Genomic DNA, 20,613 nt, shown 5'->3' on the forward strand with positions numbered 1-20,613 from the left:
GATCACTATTCTGATAGGATGATATAGACTTGAATAATACCTCGCAGCTATAAAAATTTCCACGAAATAATATGATATGAAAACTTTGATACTATGTTATTCATTAATTAACTTGAATGCTAATTTCAAGGGCCTGGAAAGGCCCTAGCGGAGGAGTTTGTGAGCCATGACTTTGTGATTTTGCTTCAGTCATGTTGACTGTCGGATCGGAATTTGGTCGAAAATTTGACGAAAATTTCGATCTCAACCTTTGATTTTCAACGACCGAATGAAAATTTTGATCCAACAGCTGATTTGGTCGGCAGGGCCATACTACGCCATTATGAAGCAAAGTCCGTGACCATGACCGTGACTGTGACTGCACTCCACTATGGTTCTGAGCTTATCAACTGGCAAGGCCAAACGCGGAAGCCAGACATTTCTAAAGTGGCCCGTCCAGCTGCCAAATAAACACTATTTGATCTTATGTATTTCTTTTCATTTCCTACGAGGGCCTTCCGCTTCATTACCACATAGAAGCTCTTCCCACCACAAGTTTTTTTCTTACGTCACACTCCTATTTTCAAGTAACACTGAAGTTAATCATTGGCAGTCTAGCAGAAACAGTCATCTCTCGCTCTTGCAGCAAACGTTGGAATGACTTCATGTGATCAGACTGGACTGAATCACATTTAAGGATTATAAGAATATCATCTCTTGGAGCCCAACAATTACATGCCATCCGTTGATGAAATTGAGCACTTTAACATCTTGTGAAGAGTTCCTGAATTTTGTGATTACAGACAAGGATAAAGCAGTCTTGCTGGGTTTACAAAGGATTTTCCCAGAAATGAATCCCAGGAAAAAGGAGCACTGGAAGCAAACAACCATGGCAAGTGGCAAAGGGGATTCAACAACCAAGTGATAATACTCGTGGGTCAATGAAAGTTACAGCCAAGTTCATGAACTCTTCCTTCTCTCTCTCTCTCTCTCTCTCTCTCTCTCTTGCTTTCTCTGAGGAAGTCTACTTGCTCTTATCCCATTCATTCACTGTACACATGTAAAGCTTGCTCAGTCTCAGCCCTCTTCCAAAAGCCAAAGTAGCAAGGAGGTGGGCCCTTGCGAGCCTCCCACTCAACCTGGCCCCACTGAAAAGCTTAGCCAACCACAAGATAATGAACTAGCCCTTCTTGCCCACTAGAATTGCCACGTGGCACTCCTTGGATTCTCACCCCTTCCTCTCTTCAATTGCTTACAGTTACCCCCTCCCTCTTCGCTTCCACTCTCAAAATCCCAAGCATCAGTAGTGCAGAGAGGGAGACACAGAGAGAGAGAGAAGAGCAAATCCAAATGTTAAAGGAAGAAGGTGGAATCGCCGGTGGCGGCGGCGGCAGCAACGGTGGCTGGGCTCGCATGTGTGACTCATGCCGTGGAGCAGGGTGTACAGTCTACTGTCAAGCTGATTCTGCCTACCTCTGTGCTGGTTGTGACTCGCGCATCCATGCCGCTAACCAAGTTGCTTCTCGTCATGAGCGTGTGTGGGTCTGTGAAGCTTGTGAACGCGCGCCTGCAGCTTTCACTTGCAAGGCTGATGCAGCTGTGCTCTGTACCAGCTGTGATGCTGATATCCACTCTGCAAACCCACTCGCGCGTCGTCATCACCGTATCCCTGTTCTACCTATCTCTGGTTGCCTTTATGGCCCCTCTGCAACTAACCCAGTTAGGCCTATGGACCAAGAAGTGAATGTGGAGGATGGGTTCATGGTTTCTCCTGGTCAAGAAGGTGATGATGACTTAGACGAAGATGATGATGATGAGACTGCTTCTTGGTTGTTGCTTAATCCCCCTGTTAAGAATGGAAACAACAACAACACCACCACCACCACCACCACCGCCACCAACAACAACAACAATCAAAGCAACACAGGGTTTCTGTTTGGTGGAGAGGTTGATGAGTATTTCGATCTTGTGGGTTATAATTCTTCTACTGAAAATCAGTACAATGATCAGTATAATCATCAGCAACATAATCACTATGGTGTTCCGCAAAAGAATAATAATGGGAGTGACAGTGTGGTACCTGTTCATGGCATCCCAGCAAAGGAGGAGCAGCAGCAGCAACACCATAATCTTCAGCTAGAGATGGATCAGTATGAGGTTTCCAAATCTGGGTTCGGTTATGCTGCTTCACTTAGTCACAGCGTGAGTTGCTTTCTCTTCACAAAGGAACACCCCTTTCTTCCCCCTATGAACTTATATAGGGATCTTAATTACTTCAATTCTTACCTTTTATGGTGGTAGTCTTTTGAATAGTTTTTCTCAGGTTGTGTTGCTTCATTTTGGGTTTCGAACTTACCAAAACTTCAAACTTTTCAAGTATATAATTATTTTTTTGATCTGGGAATGGGGAATGAAGTGGGCACTGGGGAGTATTTAATTACTTGGTTTCAGGGCTTACGGAAGTCTACCTTTCCTAGCTTAATTTGTTTGTTTGGCTTGCTCTTTTTCAGCTTTTAATTAAATATTACCTGTGTTCCCCCCAAAAGTTTTGATGACTTTCTGTGGGTTGTACGATGCTGAAGCCATTTTTTAAGAGTGATCTTTTAGGAATTTTCTGAACTTGCCTCTGACCAGACATCTCTTGTCCAACTTTCTGTTGAGTATTGCCATACAAAGCTATGCTTTTAGATTCTGAAAGTTCCTTAAGCCTTGAGGTGTTTGCTGAATCGAGTCTCTGTCTTATCGAAGCTTCTTTCAGTTTCCTTCAGAGATAAACATTCTATTAGATTCATTCTCAGATGATGGACTATCCTGGGATTCTTAATGTTTTAGTGTGAGCTTCCCTCACTTCCCTCACCTCACCAAACTCTTCTTGAACTACTGGGATTGATGGAAGACTACCCTTTCTGTGATAACATATTTGTTCATAGGGATAAGCATATAAATTCTAAAAATTCAGTCCTGCTTGAATAAATAGGTTATTTTCCTTACTGTTGCTGAGTTGTTCAAGTGAACAGCTTTTCATCAAGCTTAGTTCTTCTCAGTACTTTTATTAATTTCCATTCCTGTAGCTTTCTTCCATTTTAATTTTTGTTGGGGGCTTATATGATTTTGAAATCAGGTCTCATTTTCATCCATGGATGCTAGCATTGTACCAGACGCTACGATGAGTGACATCTCAAATTCACACTCTAGACCTCCCAAAGGAACAATTGATCTCTTCTCCAGCCCACCACTGGCAATGCAACCTCAGTTCACTCCATTGGACAGAGAAGCCAGAGTTCTCAGATACAGAGAGAAGAGGAAAACAAGAAAGTTTGAGAAGACAATAAGGTATGCATCAAGGAAGGCTTATGCAGAGACCAGACCCCGTATCAAAGGCCGCTTTGCAAAGAGAACAGATGTAGAAGTTGAAGTGGATCAAATGTTCTCAACTGCTATGATGGCAGAAAGTGGTTATGGCATTGTTCCATCATTTTAACTCCAACAAGGAAAATGCCATTTCTCTTCGTAAGAGAAGCAAAAGTCAGTACTACTTCTACTTTCAATGCTACTGTACCTTTATTAAAGGAGCCAGCTTGAGTCTGAGAATATTAGTCAAATATTCTGTAAATACTCTACATTGTCTCTCTGGCTTCTTGTCAATATATAATAACTCTAGTGCTTTTGTTTTAGCACTTTTGCAATTCCTGAACACTTTTGGGTTTCGATGTGGGGCAACAAAGAGGAAAAGCACTTAGAGGTCGATTAGTGAGCAGTGTACTCCTGGCAATGACTTTAAACAAAAGCCTCCTGCACTTTTCTCAACATTCCTGGAAATATGATCATAAATCCAGCCACATGTAAAGGAATCTGTATGGAGATCCTTCCATGGTGATTCTAAGTCCTAAAGAAATCACTATTAATTCTTCTTAAAAAAAATTGGGTCATGCATAATTGAGTGAAGTTAGCAAAAACAACTGGGACAAAGCATCCAACTTTCTCGTCTTCGCTTAGAACTGACCTTCTTAGATAGTATATTCACCAATACAGTGTCCATAATCCAGTAATAGCAAACAGTAAAAGGACTTCATGGTTTGCTGTGACTTTGAATATAATAGAAAATGTACTGTAGCTTCTGGTATCTACAGCTAATGTTTATCTTGGAGGTTCCTGGGTACAGGGTCCTTCATTACCTTCCTGAGAATAGGAGTTGCTACCACACAAGAAAAGAAATCCCAAATGAGATTGTGTGAGAGTTCTGTTAATAAGGTTCTCGAATCTCCTTAAACTCAATCAGTGTCTCACAGGTATAAAATATGTCACTGAAAGGAGAAAGCTGAAGTAAAGTGATGTAGATATCATGAGTAGTTTATTTTACACACTAAATTTCTATTATACTGTTACACATTCAGGCCTCTGGGGTTGAACGCAGACAAAAAGGTTATGAAGGCCAAGGTAGTGAGGAGTCTAATCTTAGTGATCTTTAAGAAAAGTCTTCTGCACTTTCAGCAATTGGGAGAAAAGATGAACATAAAGGAGAACAAAAGTCAGCCACATGGAAAAGAATGAAAGGAATTGAAGGAGAGGCTCTCTTGGATTTAGTCCTGCTGGAAGGCCTTTTTGTTTCTCTGATTCCCTCTTCCCTAGTGCGGCTATTATTTCAGCTAGGTGAGCTTTTCAGCTTTTTGGTGGGTACCTCTTAATATTGGGGCCATTCTCTTTTGAATCAAGTATATATCCATTTCTGCAATGCCATTGGTTAGCCTCAGTGCTTTTCTCCACTCATATGAGCACTCAGTGCCTAAGATTCGCACATTCTGGATGATGATAGTGCAGCAATGAAGATAGTGTGAATGAATGGAATCCATGTATGAACTAAAGGAGAACGATTCCTAACCTCATGCTTATTTTACTATGAACCTTCGAGTATCCTGTTGGACATCTCCATAAGATTTGCTCTAGCTACATAGTTTGTCTCCAACAAGAATTTTCAGATAATATAAGATGAATCATCTGAAAGAGTCTTCTATGACCTGTATCAATTAGGAAACAACAAAAAGTGATGTTCCATTACACATGCTATGTGGGCAGCTATAATGAACCCAAAAAAAACTGCTATTCTGAAGCAAAATCAACATCATTTCGATGAAGAAATCATTTAAAAAGTTACAGTTCATGTGATTCATGAGGGGACGATAGGTACACAACTCACGTGATTCTTGGAGTAGCTCAATTATCCTTCTCTGTGTAGGAGTATCTTAAATATCCGTAAGTTCTTATCAAGAATCACAACAAAAGTGAATTTCAAATCAGAAAAGACACAGGGGACCATCCATTGAAATTAAAGGGTTACAGGAATCATACGAGCAGTCCAAGACTAATCCACAATGGACTTTACTTCAGAGGAGAAATGTTTCAACAACTTAACACCTCTTTTTTAAAGGCAGGTGCTAGTTTATCAACTAGCTATGGATTCCTTACACTTTAGATTCCCTTCATAATCATGGACTATGTGACATGGATTGTTCATCTTTCTGGGCAATCTCATCATTCATCATCAAATAGATTCCTCTTTCTATGTTTATCTCATCCAAAATCTCTTCTATTCCCACCCTCACCCCCTTTGTTTTATTTTATCTTGTGTATGAGGGCAAGAAGAGAGGGTAAAAAGAGGTGGCAGGGATGTCAACTTTTCCTTTTGGGGTCAATTTATCTGAACAATTTCAAACTAGAAGCAGTATTCATCGTCTCTTGAATCATAATTTGCTCAGGAAATCCGTGAAGCAATATCTGAGCTTGCAGATTTAAGTGGAAACAATTTGATCTCAGTTAATCTAACTAGAGATTTAGTTATCCATTTTAACAACAATAACTCATCTGTAGAGCAAGATTATATCTGCCTCTCCACTGTCTTGTGATGATCAACCACTGTAGGTGAAAGGCTAAACTAGAATTTTAAGTATTGATCTTAAATGTTGTGTTCTATTGATGCATCAATACCAAAGCTAGTATCCAGTGGCAGAAAGCACTAAGAGAAGGGCTGAAATGGTCCAACGATCTATGGGTTTGGATCCTCTCCTTGGAAGAGACCTCCCAATGAGCGAACATAGACCGTTACGTGTAATATTATAATGTAAGGGCACTCATTGAATTCACTCTCACCTTTGGATTAAAATATTCCACATGGTTAAATCTTATAGTTAATTGCGAAAGCCCTTTCGAGGAGAGGAGCCGAACCTCGACCTGGAGCTATGTGGTTTTTACATCAATTCAGATTTCTCTCTTTAGGGCAAATGTGGTGTCCCAAAGAAACTACAATTTGGGTAGCTGCTGAGAGTGGTTTCAAGAAGTTCTCTGCCAATGTGATTCGTTTAGTACCCAGATCTTCTCATAGTAAGAAGCAACTGAATAACAGATCAGTAAGCAGATCGGGCTTGCGAGAACTTAACCACTCTGTTTATGAAGATTGACCACCACCACCAACAACAACAATTTCAACCCCTTCTCTTTAATTCTTACTTTGAGATACCTGACAATATCAAATCAGGCTGAAGATCAACTACCTTTTTAGACTATTATTATTATTATTACAGGAATAAATGAACAATACCCCTTATGATGCATTTAAATAGGGGAAGAACTACTAGTACATAAGACAAATACAAGGAACATAATATTTGACAAAGTCTGTTGCAGTTATCCTAATGTTACTATAATAATTATAAAAGGGGGCAGGCGCATAAAAATTTTGTTTAGAACTTACAGAAGATCCAGGCTAATATCTGTATGTACAAGACTAGAATCACCATTTCAGAAATCTACCTGATAATTTTGTTACAAAAGAAAAGATTGAACAGGAAGTGCAGACACAAACACATTTTTGATAAACTTGAAGCTAATTTATATACATAACACAACGTTAAGCATTCAACTGTATAACTTTATAACTAGTCACATTTTACCCAGCCATAAGAACTGGTGGTGCAGTCCATGATTCTAAACATGGATGTAATCTCCCAAAAGTAGACATGTACTCTAATTTTGTTATACAGCTTGCTTTTTAACTAATAGACACCAACTTCAACTGTAAAGGCTTCTTTCACTGCTAGTACTTTCAATAGATTGATTCACCATCAGGATGCGATAATGGGGTCAGCAAATGAAAACCTTACCGATAATTATCTCCAAGAAGAATGATTACGGAAAATTTTGCCTAGAAAAGCACTACATAGGCCTCTCAGCCAAGAAAATAGGGAGATGCTGCTCAAATAATAATCAAGTAGAAATATCAGAACTATTTGTTGAATACCAGGGGAATGTGTCCAATTTCTGTCGATCATGAATGGAATCAATCTTCATGCTCATCTTCACCTTCAGAATCTACAGCAGAAACGAAGTGTTTAGAAAATCCAACAGCTCAAGAATGGTCTGACAATAAACAGATGTTTTCTTTTCTTTTTTTCAAATTTTGAGTTCCTAGGAACTTGTAAAACAGAAAGATACAAAAGATAAGTCTTCTCACGCAGACCCTCTACTTCATACTCTTACCTTCACTCTTCTCCTCTTGTTCTTTTACAGCCTCAGGGTTCAAGCTATTTAAACATAAAGCTCCACCCCCAATGCATGGGTCCTTATAAAATCCTCACACAAATTAGACTTAATGCTTAGCTACACTGTGACACAACATGGTGGCAGTTTCTGGTTAAGTGGAAAGGTCATCCAAGGACTGACGCTACCTGGCTGCATGAAAATGATTTTCAATGATCCAACCCTGACTCATGAGCACTACATTCTTTTATACATCCGTGAGAGATGAATGTTCCCAAATTGGGGAGAATTCAAGTAGAGCTCCAATGGTACATGTGTAGGAGGAAGGAGGAGCCGTGCAGCCAAGCCCTACTAAATCCCATTGCTTGTAAGTTAAAACCAGCATAGCCAGGCCACTCTTCTGCCGATCAATTTAAGTTACACTCAGGCACATAAATAAGCCCATCTTCTAACTATATTTTATACCACTACTGGTAACATCATCCACAGAATTTAGTAAATTGTGTGGGCCCATTCAGATGTTTGAATGGAGGCTATTTTTCGAGAGCTCGCTTGCTACCTTGCTTGGGCAAGAGCTTCTAGGAGGAGTAGCTGGATTGTGACGAGAAGATTTCATTTAGTTTCTATTTGTGTGAGAATTACTCAGAATAGCATATTTGAATATACTATTCTACTTAAGCCATTCACAAATGGAGGGTTTTATTTTGTATGATAAACCTGTCTTGGCAGCATCTTTATCATGAAAAATAACTAGATAAGTTTCTGTATTTGAAATGTTCATTGTGTGTGTTTTTGAACTTCACTAAATGATCTGTTAAGCTAGATCTACATACCAGATCGAACATCATCACTGACAATGCCTCCAGCTTGGAATTGTCTTACAACCATCCCGAGCATCAACATCCCCCAATAAATATGAAGGACGAGCAAGCAAAATAAGAGGGTATTGAACACGTAATAATAGGTAGGGCCTTTATTCTTGGTTGCCTCCTTGTCCAGAGTCAAAAGAACTTCATAGCTGCAAAGAAGAAAAAAAGCAATGAACTGAATAAAATTAAGAGAATAAAACCAAAAAGGAGTGGAATTTAAAAAAAAAATCTTAAATAGAAAGTGTACAAGGCCCAAACGCTGCTCAGTAAATCAACTAAGATAAATAAGGGAAGCATTGTAACAAAAATTAGGGACACAAATAATAGGAAGAAAACAATGAGAAATGGATCCTTAAGTAATATAACTTTAAAAGTCAACCTTGAATTGCAGGAAGTATCAAAGTTCAAGCATCTCTACCAAAAAAAATCATTGTTCATATTTAGTGAAGTGTCAAACAACATATTTTGGATATTGGCAGAAACTTATAACATCTATATTCAGAAATGGGAAAAGCCTACAAATAAATCTTCATGGACACCTTATTGATTTGTGACAGTTGATGATCTATGTAAAAGTGGAAGGTTGAAAATATGAGGGTAAAAGGGGAGTAAGGGAGTTTGATGACATTTAAAAAACAGCAACAGCAGTGGAGCACAATTTTGAAGCTTGGAGCAATAACATTCAATAACTCATCTTCAACATGTTAAGAGGTTCATATCCTACAATCTACTTGAGCAAGGTAATACCTTAAATATAAGATCCCAACAGTGAAGGCTTCATATCACTCTTATGGATATGAAATTTTGTAGAAAATACATAGATAATAAAGATGCAGAAGCCCGAGTCTACCAGAACACCAGCTCCGGCAATTATATAAATGACTAATTGCTGTCATTCAGTCTAAAAGGGTAATTGCAACTAAACTAAACCCAGACGCTGCAAGTTAAACTCACCAGGTACTCTTGAGGATCCAAAATGGATAGTAGACAAGACGAAGTACGATAAATGCCAGAACAAAAAGAATAAATGAAAAGCTAGAAAGCTTTTCAAAACCACTGTACTTGGACATCTTCGCAACCTCCATAAACACATCGCTTGCATCATGCAGAGCCAAAACAACTGATCCAACACGAGCAAACCTACAAAAATATCAACAGGAACTTCTGGTACACTTTGAATGCGTAAGGGTAATGAAGTAACCAATAAAACAACTCCTCCCATGTATATAACATGCAGCAAGCAATGAGGCTTCTCTCAAATATAGATCTGTATTGCTGAGAACAAATAAACAAGAACTGAATTTGGCCAAAGCCATCCCGAGTACTCTATAAGTTGGGATTATCCCAACTTATACCCCAAGGCTGCAGTGAAGAACATCAGCTAACTGGGTGTGGGCTACAAATGAACCCTTCAAAGTATACCTGAGTATGTAAGACAAAACAATAAGAATCACAGATGCTACATGATGAGACATTGACACCAAAAAGTCTGAACGCCTTGTTTCCCAGAACACCAGCGCAAATATAGAGTATGTGTAGAATCCAGCAGTATACATATACAACCCCTTCAACTTCAATCTGGGCATAAGGAGAATACTAATAATTAATACGACATCATGAGATTAACCAATCAAACTGTGCATAAATAATGTAAACTGTAGTGAAGAACACTTCCTAAGTTGAGAACCGTGCTATTTTATGAGATTATTTAGAAATCTCACTTTATCTTTTGATCAGGCCAGACCTGATCTCCTGGCCCCACCCAGAAATTTTTGGTATTAGTGAACCAGGGCTCATCATATGTAACAGATACAGCCAAAATCTCTGCTGAAAGAAAATAAACACATTTCCATGCCGATTCCTTGAATTTCAGGATCTTTTGGCTCCTCTCTTTCGTCTCAACATCCAGCATCTGATGCCCCTTCCCAAAGATGAGTCGTTTTCCCACTTTCTGCAAGGAATATAACTTCCATTCAGACTAAACATATTACCCACAAGACAAAAAGGGAAGTACATAATACCAACTACAAGGGAAGCATCTCAACTTGAGATGCAAAACAAATATTAGAGAAAGTGGCTATCATGAATATTTCCCTACAAGGAAATAAAATAGCAAGGTTGTCAATAAAATCTGAAGGGCCAATTGAAATTGAAACCTATTATTGTCCCTCAATCCAAAATAGGATAGTGTGTTTGAAGAAATTATTGCTTAGAATGTGTATTTCATTCATAAGCCCCAATGGGGTATTTATAGTTACAATCTAATTAGATCCCACTCTGAGTAGGGAAAGGAAATATGAAGCAAATAGAGTAGAAAAACCAAGTCCTAAATATTAAGAAACCTAAAACAACATAAAATATGAAACCAATATAAAGAATATTAGAAAACAAAAAATATAATTAAAAGAGGAGTCTACTCTAATTAGGAAACCTCAATCATTCTTCCAACATTCTCCCTCAAGTTAAGGCATGGATATCACACATGCTCAACTTGGTTAAAATAGGATAAACATCTGTCTAGGTAAACATCTACAACTTGATCTTCAAACTCTATTAATGGCATATTGATGCATCTGCCATATAGATTTTCACTTGATTTGTCCTCACCTCCGCCGCAACTATAGGTCTCCAAGGAACGAACGCCCAAGATAAAGGTAGAATCTTCAAATATCAAGAAGACCAATTTCTGTGAAAATTTGAAAGGAAATATATTTTAGGGGGTAACAACTGCTAGGGTACAGCAGTAAACAAGAAAAAGGTAGAATCTTCAAATATCAAGAAGACCAATTTCTGTGCAAATTTGAGGGGAAATATATTTTAGGGGGTAACAACTGCTAGGGTACAACAGTAAAAATGAAACTTTAGATCTACATCAATGTTAGATCTCTAAAGGAAAAAATTGCCAAGGTAAGGGACCATCTCCAAAGGTAATAGAGATCAGGTTTTGCATAGGTTAAATGCCAAATCTACAGCAAAATTAGATCTCCAAAGTGGAAGATTGTCAAAGTAAGGGGCAAATCTTCAAGGGTAACAGAGATCAGGTTCTGAGTAGGTCAAACGTTAAATATATAGCAATGCTAGATTTCCAAAGTGGAAGATTGCCAAGGTAAGGGACAAATTTTCGAAGGTAACAGAGATCAAGTTCGGCGCAAGTCTGAAGAAAGGCAATCCAACAATGATCTGATTTACTAATGAGTCCATTAAATATAGACAATATTTCTTGAAACAGACATTGAATTGTAGACATCTCCAATCTCCCCCTCACATGTTTCACACATGACTATCAACATATTGGCCCAACTTAAAGAAATAATAATGGCAATATGGTAATAAGCCAAACTTTTCAAGGGATTCTTTATAAACATAGGAAAAGAATGAGTCTGTAAATAGCACAAGACCAAAATTAGAAGGGTAAATATCACTTACCTCCCCTCTTACCTAGCAAATATATCAAACACCTCCTTACCGTTATATATTTTTCTAAAACCCCAAACTACCCTTGGCTAAAAATATTTTTTTATTTTAAACCCCTAAATTGCCGTGATCACCCTAACAGCTAAAATACTAAATTACCCTCAATTAAAATAATTATTAAAAACCAAAACCAAAACTAAAATCCAAATTATCTTTAGTTATTAAAAACCCAACATACCCTTTTTTTAAATGATCAAACAATTAAAAAAAACCCAAAATAGTAGTACGTGTTTAATTTTATAAACATACCCTTTCTTTTTTAATTGCATTTTTAATTTTACTTGATAGTAGTATGTGTTTTTTTAATTGTTTGATTAAAAAAAAAAGGGCATGTTGGGCTTTTAATAATTAAAGATACTTTGGGTTTTACTTTTGGTTTTTAATAATTATTTTAATTGAGGGTAATTTAGTATTTTAACTGTTAGTATAATTACGACAATTTAGGGTTTAAAATAAAAAATATTTTTAGCCAAGGGTAGTTTGGGGTTTTAGAAAAACATTTAATGGTCAAAGTCAAATTTAACTGAGAAAGTTAACAGAGGGGAGGTGTTTGATATATTTGCTAGGTAAGAGGGGAGGTAAGTGATATTATCCAACTAAGAGGGGGTGTAAGTGCTATTTGTCCAAGTAAGAGGGGAGGTAAGTGATATTTACCCAAATTAGAATGGCATGAATATAATTAGGATAAATCTCAAGAGGAATCACAAATCAAAGCCAAACAATAAACTTGGAAGAGGAAAATTTTTAATGGCAACATGTAAATAAATTGGAAGATATATAGGTATTAAATAGACTTAAAAAAAATCAAAGAGGAATTAGTGTGCAATGGCAAAAAATAGGAATATGAAAGATGGAATAAGAAAAAGGGAAAGGAAAATGATGTCTATTAGAAAAAAGAATTTTAAATGCTAGAACCAATCAATATCCACCCAACTTCAAATGTTTTGACCCAAAAAAACTTCCAATGTCTCTGTGCATGTCAATGGCATTCTCGTTTCTTGTCCTTGTTCTAAAGAAGCAATAGGTGAGTGCAGCAATGTACGTATTCCCCCTTTTTTCCTTTCTTTTTCACCTTTTAAATAGTAAAACTGTTTTCTTCAAAAATAACACTAACCTCAATCTAGACTCAACAAAACTTGCGACAAACAATGAATTACTAGAATAATCAAAGAATTTTCTCGATCTGAAACTGCTATAATAACATGTTGGAATTTGAAGAAATTATTGCTCATAAGGTATATTTCATTCATAGGCCCCAATGGTGTATTTATAGTTGCAATATGAGAAAATCTTACTCTGAGTAGGGAAATGAAATACAAAGCAACTAGAATAGAAAAACCAATCCTAGATATTAGGAAAGGCCATTCCTTGCTACTTTGTGTGCCTCCAAGTTGAAAGGATTCAGATTAAAGTTCTTCTATCCAGCAGAGAAATCACTGTCCAAATCATCAAAGTGACAAGGGAATGCAAGGTAGCAGCCAGGGGCCTTCTTGTGCAAGGTACTAAGGTAGTAAGGTTTCAACTTGAGGCTTTATTGATCAAGGTATGCATAAAATGGGTTTAGTATCGGACTTTTTGATAAGTTGATTTCATACATATTATTTTATATGATTAATTTATTATATTTCCATGTATTTACAATTGTTTTATATCAATTTACCCTAATATGATATGAAAATGAATATGTTGCACCCTTTCCTTTAATTTCTATAATTTTGGTGATTTTATATATTTCCTAACAAATTCTAATCAAGATTTATTACTTTTACGTGTAGGAAATTATCAATCAAATCCGGGTATTATTGCAAGAGTCCTACTTCAAGTCAAAAACATAAAGAGAATGAGTCCTTGCATGCTTCTACGTTTTATTTCCTATTTAGGATTTGATCAAAGAAGGGAAAAGAGGAAGAAGAATCCAATTCAAATAAGAAGGAGAGAAGAATCCCGATTTTGAGTGTCTCTGTCCAGTTTTGATCAAGATCTTCATCGGATGGTCATATGGTGTCCGATCGAGCTGATTTTCGGAGGAGAGCTTCAAGACTTCTTGGTCTTCAAATCCAACGGTGGGATTATGCATTGGAGACCTCTAAGTTAGTCCGATTCATACGTCAAGACACTCCTTGGTTAAGTGGGGGACAAGAACTCTGAGTTTGATTCAAACTCTGAGTTTAATTAATTTATAAAAGGAGAGCAAACTCCAGGAAGAGGAGGAGGACGTTTTTGGAGCTTTGGAGGAGCAGAGAGATCGAACCAGGAAACGTTGGTTTGCTTGGGAGATCTGAATCTTGGGAATAAGTTTTTCTTGATCTTCTTTCAATGTTCTTGAACTCCTCTGTAATGTTTTTAGTTTCTAGTATGAACTAATTTAATTTTACTAGGGATCAGATGTAGCCTATCTTTGAATTCTCACTCTTAACTTCATCAATATAATTTTGAATATTGTTTCCTTTGATTGAGTTTTTACTTCTATTCTTCATGCTTTTGATTAATTGGCCACTAATCAACTGATTTGTTAATCATAATGAACTGAGAGGGGATTTATGTGTTTAGTTCATTGGAGTAAAAGCCATGAATTACATGTAGGATAGAGATATACTTACATGGTTTGTGTAGTTGTTACATGGGCAATCCCGAATTTAATGATTTCTCGGTTGTTGTAACCCACATAGAAATATAGTGGGTTAGCAATTGAGGGACTTTCTATTAGTACTCGAGAGAGACTAATAGATAGGAAAGGGAATCTCGACTATCAATCAGGAAAATATTTCTCTAATTATAAAGAGGGAGAAAAGGGTGGGAATGCTTAGTTATGGTGAAATCTGACCCCTAGGTCTTTAGCAATTAATAATCTCAATTTAACTTTCAATTTGCAATATAGTCTAGAATATTATCTTCCTTATTATTTGTTCAAATAAAATTGGTATAATTAATTTGGTACTTAATCTATAGTCTTCGAGGGATCGATCTTTTATCATATATTACTTGTTACGACAGCGTACACTTGCGTTGTACTTTTTCACAACACTTTTCAAGTTATGTTGACAACTAAGTCTTGTTGACGTTCAGTCTACTTGGTGAAAATCCAGAGTGAAACTTTTAAGGAGACAATAGGCATCTCAACAGTCAACTTAGTGTCCAATATAGTTGTCAAGGCCTTGCTTAGACGCCACGTGTAGGTGGATTGTGGGTTGTCCAAGCAGTGGCTGCCTTATTGGTATAGAACACATTGGCCCTTATTTATACATGATTTCACGTAAAGTAAATATATATTTTTTAATGTTTGTTAATTCATTAACTCAAGAAACATTCTGTAGCCTTCATTGAAGGGAGTCAACTACACAGGATCTTCAATGAGCAGTCAAAGTCGGGTAGTTAAAATTAGGTGTGCACTCCAATTGAGAGTTATGGATAAGTCAAAGTAAGGATTTGATGGAACGATTATGACAATAAGCTGAGAAATCTATCAATGAAAGTTTGGGGTTTCAGAGATAAGGTGTGAATGTTGAACTTCGAGTTTCAGCAAAATCGGGGCTTTTCCAAATCTTCAAAATGTCGGAAGATGATATTCCAGGTTTTAGCTTGTTAGAATGCAACCAAATTCAAACAATTTTGTTAGAGGGTGTTGGGTAATGTAGCATTGTATTTGATTGATCAAAATAGTAACCAAATAGGACCTTTCACAAGGAATCAAGTTCAGATTTGATAGACTTAAGATGAAACAGAATTTAGATGTGAAAGAGGGCTGAAACTAGAGTGGTATTATAAGGATAATAGTATAATAATATGGGATGAATAGATCTTCAAAACAGGGCAAAACTATGATGAAGAAATTGAAAGGACAATATGAGAGAACTTAGAATAACAATGTAACACCCGGGTTTCACACCGCAATGTGGATCAATTGGATCGAACACCAACCTACCTTGATCAAACACAAGAAGTCTCCATAGAGAAGGAATGCTAACAAAGCAATTTGATTTCAATAGATGAGTTGTGTTTTCACCTCTTACATAAGTCTCTTTATATAGCATTCTAAAGAGACATAAACATTAGTGGTAACATTCAACCACTAGCTAACACCACCTACCCATTAATAACTCAACTACTACCTGACTCTTGACAGAGGAAAACTCCTTTGACAATGAGTTCTTTTATTTTCAAATCACAGCCCCTTTTATTGACTTTTCAAAAACTAGAGTTGGGCTTAGGTCTAGACTATGAAGTTCAACATATATGGGTTAACTTTAACCCACTAAAATAGTCCTAGCCCATGCAAGCCATGGGTTGATTCAGGTGACAGTTTTAGGCCATTGATGGGCTTGACCCAATGGGCTTCTTCTTTTTTAAATATGTCTTCAATTCTGCATCATTGGGTGTATTTAATAAAAATCTGTGTAGGTTTGGATGGCTTGGATGGCTGGATCAAAAGTAATTTAAGCTTTATCGAATTAGCAGGTTAGGGATGGTTGTGGAATTTTGGGTCTTTGCTAGGATAGAATTGGACCGGTTAAATAGAAGGTCAAGAAGATGGAGGGAGTTGTGTGTTAAGAATATGGAAGTTTGATGGCTGGCCAACAAATTGAATGACTTGTGATGTTGGAGTGGAGCTGTGGAGCTTGCGGATCAATTAGCGCTTGGTAAACTTCAAAATTCAAAAAGGGGGTTGCAACAGTTAGGGGACTAGAGAACTAGAAGAAGAAATCAGAGATGGGGATTAATATTTACTTGCTGGTTGTGTATCTGCAACTGAACAGCAGATGATTAATGGATTGAAAGGCCTGCATCTAAACATTGAACAGTGAAGGTAATCTTCATCTTAGTTGAAGGGGAGTTTGAATTAGAACCTCTTAGGAATTTCCCAAGGAGTCTACTGGTTCCAACCAATCCCACCAGAGTTTAGATCACACACTAAACTGAGCTCTTAAGAGGAATAATAAGGCAGCAGCAGCTTGCACAAGCAATTTCAGTAATCAAACTCATGTTCAAATTTTGCCCTTGTTACAACCTTATATAAAAGAATCAAAAATTGACTCTTAGGCTTAAGAAGAAAAGGCCAAATCCTTAACCAATTAAGTAACCTAAAAACTGGATATGAAACTAAAATGGACTTCAAACACTCATAATCCAGCTCCACTAAAACAATTAAAAATAGAACACTCAGAAAGAATTATTTGTCTAGCTAAGAGAATATTCCAATGACTTAAATTGAACTGTTGGTTCAATCCACCAAATCTGGTTTAAATGTTACAACATAAAAATAAACTAAGTACAGAAGTTAACAGTTCAATCCACCAAAACTGGTTTAATGTTACAACATAAAAATAAACTAAGTACAGAAGCTAATTACATACTCAACCTAATTACCCCTACGTTAGGCCCTTGGAATTGACCTATTAAATAGGAACCCATGGGATAAAAGACCATAGAACCCAATGCAAGACTTATTTCTAAGAAAAGGAAGAAGAAGAAAAAAAGGCTGATTTGTTGATGAATCTACATAAATTTCTTAAAAATGTAAAAGTTTGTTAGAATGTTCATTTATTAGATATCTAAAAAATATTTATTTTTCATTGAAAGAGATTTTCACAGCGTTCATGGCAGATATCAGATAAAGTTTTTCCAGAAGTTAACTCCTTCAGTGAATCAGAGTTAAGCAATCTTGGACTTGTTGGGTAGCTGGTTTTTTGCACTACCTAATACAAAAAGTATCCTGTAAAAATAAAGTTATTTGACTAGTCAGATTAAAAAAAAAAAAAAAAAAAACATTTCATTAAATCAAGAGCACTTTAGTTACTATAGATAAGATCAAATTTTCTAACAATAGTATCACTCAAGTGTGAGAATGCGTATATCACGGCAATGATAGCATAAACCAACCATCTATTTTAATTGTTTCAGACTCCCAATGGCTTGCTTGTTCAGTTCTAATTGTTTCTATTTCAGTGTTAATTTTTAATGACTTAGTGTGGCTTAGTGTAGATTTAATATAGATTTTCAATGACTTGATGTGACTTAAGGTTGATTTTTCATGGCTTGAGGTAGAATGTTGGACTATAAAGAAATGCCATGTAACGAAGCTTCGTGCTGCTAAGTTGAAATGCAGAAAACTATGTAAGGTTAAAGTGAGGAATGAACACATTAGAGATGGAATTGTCCCAATCAGCAACAAGTTCCTCAAGTGTCATCTGAGGTGGTTTGGCCACGAGCAATGGAGGCCTGGGGATGCCCTAAGAAGAAGAGGTGGTTGAACCCTAACTAAAGAAGCTAAAAGAGCCAGGGAAGACTTAAAATGACCATAGCTGAGGTCTTGAAATATGACATGCAGAGTCCGGGCCTTGGGACAAGGATGACCTCTAGTAAGAGCTTTTTGGAGCGGAGTACTACATTGACAACATGTAGCAGATTTTTCTGTGTTCTGGGCTTTCCTTCTTCCTCTTACTTTCACTATCATTTTCACTCCTCACTTAATTGCAAAGTAATTTAAAGTTAAAAACCGAACTTGGATCATTCTAGAGTTAATTATGTATCATGCGAAGTAATGAACGTAAAAGTTTGATTTCACATCTCAACCCTTTTTCGCTTGCAAACAGACCAAACCAACAGATCTAAAGCCATTATACAGATACTAATCAGATTTACAGTAACAGTAACTAGCTGCAACCTCTCAGCTTGACTAGAACAGGCAACGGATGGATTACTGACAAGCCCATCTTTCAATTTTTGAACTTCCAATTTCAATCAATAGTCAATAGTAAAAAAAAAACAAGTAATCAGACAATAAAGAGTATAAATAATAACGAAATTATGGAGAAATTTGCACGATTCCACTGAATAATCATAGTTGATGATGATACCTCAAAGATGAGTCTGTCAAGAAAGAAACGTATCGTTAGGAAGAACAAAGAGAATAGGGGAAGAGCAACGAAATCTTTGTATGCCGGGTAAGATTCCTCTCCCCAATCGATCGACCCCATCGCTTCAATTTTACAGAACTAGTGTATTTCTTGCTGAATCACAAAAAAGAGAAGATGTACAGATCCCATCCCCTAATGTCGATTCGCCCCGAAAATGTTTTCTAGGGAGTAAGAAGACTAGTCAGTCTCTTTTGTTCTTCGTCAAATCACTTAGTCTCTTTCGATCTTGTGTCAAATTTTATAAGTTGTCATCTTAACGGTAAAGTTTTTTTTTTTTTTTTAAGATAAAGATAAAATTTTATAGAAATCATAATTAGTGAATGAGAGATAATCTCCCTGGAATATAGTCCTTTATGTTCATCTACAAACTAGGAAGCTAATTTTTAGCCGCATCTTGTTTAAGTTAAAAACTTCTAATTTAAATTTGATTATTATCATCGCCAAAATAGGGAAAATGGTATACGATAATTGAATGGTTTCTTTGTCACGCCAAATGTAAGGTCAAGTATTTTGATAGTTAAGTTTGGGTTGTAAAATGACTCATATACATATCATGTAAAGATAAAATTATATTTTCACTCACTCAAATGACTCAACCCTTTGTGAGTATCTTCTTCTCAAATCTAATTGAAAACCCACATTGCCGACAATCACCACCCCTCCCCTACTGACGACAACCACCCGACCTTAAAGTCAAATTTTCTAAGTTATCAGTTAAAGTTTGGGTTGTAAAATGACTCAGATACCTATGTATTATGTAAAGACAAAATGACCCAACATTGCTAAGTATCTTCTTCTCGAATCCTGTTAAAAACCCCACATTGCCAGCAACCACCACCCCTCCTTTGCTGACGATAACCACCCCACCTTCTCCTGAGTCATTTTACAACCTAAACTTTTTGACTATTAAGAGGGGTAACTTGCAATATTTGACCATACAAGAAGCAGTCACGGGGAGCCCACTTAAGGGGTGCCTTAAAAAAAAACTCTTATTTTGTTTGAAAATTCATCATAGAGGCTCGTTCTCTACCACGTGTAAGTCAAAAAATTCAAAATTAAAATTCGATAATTACGGGAGAAGCTAATCAGATGCTGTTTGATTGGTTGACTATGATTTTGTAATTTGTATGTACCCTTCTTCTTCTTTAAATTTGCCGGTATTACTACTGCCGCTCGAATATGGTTGTGGCGGTCCTTCGACGGACTAATATCCTGTTCATTTATGCCAAGGAAGTAGATGCATGATATGTGTCTAAACATTGCATCAAAAGTTGAGGTACATTTACAAGGCACATCATTTTTTTTTTAATTTAATCACAACTCTTTGATGTGACTTATAAATAAATGTTAACCATTTGATGTGATGTTGGGACACATGTCATACATCTACAAGGAAATGGATGGACCATTTCTGATGAGGAAATATACTAGATAAATCCTTTTTTGGTTCTTGTTGGGCTGGACTTAAATCCATGAACCATTTATTTTTTTGGTCGATTAGGAGTTCACCCTAGGCCCACATACTCGTTGATCTTAAATCACTGAAAATGGGCTGGGTTGGGGGCCCATATATATGGCCCATTTCACTTTGGATGTAGAATAAAAAAGGGCCCCACTAAGAGCCCATAACATGCATTTCCGGACAAAATTCGTTTTCACTTAAATAATAGAATGAAAGAGACAGAAGAATGATCCTAGGCCTGGGTGTGGTCATCATGGCCCACAACCTGGCCCAACAGAAAGACATAAGTCAATCGAAAGTCCAACATTCCAGTATTAGTTTATCAATCTATTAACCAAAAGGTACACCACGAGAATTTAATAATAAAGATACTACCATTTGTTAA

The 20,613-nt window shown here is 36.8% G+C and overlaps 2 protein-coding genes across 2 annotated transcripts; one reads left to right on the forward strand and one right to left on the reverse strand.

Moving 5' to 3' along the window:
* The first annotated feature begins 1,223 nt into the window (after positions 1-1,223).
* On the forward strand, positions 1,224-3,673 carry LOC149025696 (zinc finger protein CONSTANS-LIKE 2-like). Its single transcript, XM_089145896.1, has 2 exons — positions 1,224-2,181; positions 3,101-3,673. Exons 1-2 carry the CDS (start codon positions 1,330-1,332, stop codon positions 3,458-3,460), a joined length of 1,212 nt encoding a protein of 403 aa, XP_089002022.1. The 5' UTR covers positions 1,224-1,329; the 3' UTR covers positions 3,461-3,673.
* Positions 3,674-6,598: 2,925 nt separating this feature from the next.
* Positions 6,599-18,836, reverse strand: LOC149025697 (ceramide synthase 1 LOH3-like). The gene is made up of 6 exons (XM_089145898.1): positions 18,707-18,836; positions 10,100-10,329; positions 9,801-9,956; positions 9,333-9,518; positions 8,343-8,527; positions 6,599-7,341 (listed from the first exon to the last, which is right to left on the reverse strand). Exons 1-6 carry the CDS (start codon positions 18,824-18,826, stop codon positions 7,310-7,312), a joined length of 909 nt encoding a protein of 302 aa, XP_089002024.1. The 5' UTR covers positions 18,827-18,836; the 3' UTR covers positions 6,599-7,309.
* Positions 18,837-20,613: the final 1,777 nt, after the last annotated feature.

The sequence above is a fragment of the Hakea prostrata genome, chromosome 2 (assembly GCF_041222555.1).
Source record: "Hakea prostrata isolate BN-2017 chromosome 2, UWA_Hpros_2, whole genome shotgun sequence".
Taxonomy (NCBI): Eukaryota; Viridiplantae; Streptophyta; class Magnoliopsida; order Proteales; family Proteaceae; genus Hakea; species Hakea prostrata.

Excerpts from the sequence above, each read along its gene's own strand:
- LOC149025696 (XM_089145896.1), top strand. The coding sequence starts at position 1,330 with ATGTTAAAGGAAGAAGGTGGAATCGCCGGTGGCGGCGGCGGCAGCAAC. Across the intron at positions 2,182-3,100 it reads CTGCTTCACTTAGTCACAGC|GTCTCATTTTCATCCATGGA; the intron begins GTGAGTTGCTTT and ends TTTTGAAATCAG.
- LOC149025697 (XM_089145898.1), bottom strand. The coding sequence starts at position 18,826 with ATGGGGTCGATCGATTGGGGAGAGGAATCTTACCCGGCATACAAAGAT. Across the intron at positions 10,330-18,706 it reads TTGACAGACTCATCTTTGAG|AAAGTGGGAAAACGACTCAT; the intron begins GTATCATCATCA and ends TATTCCTTGCAG. Across the intron at positions 9,957-10,099 it reads TGGCCTGATCAAAAGATAAA|ATTGAAGTTGAAGGGGTTGT; the intron begins GTGAGATTTCTA and ends CCTTATGCCCAG.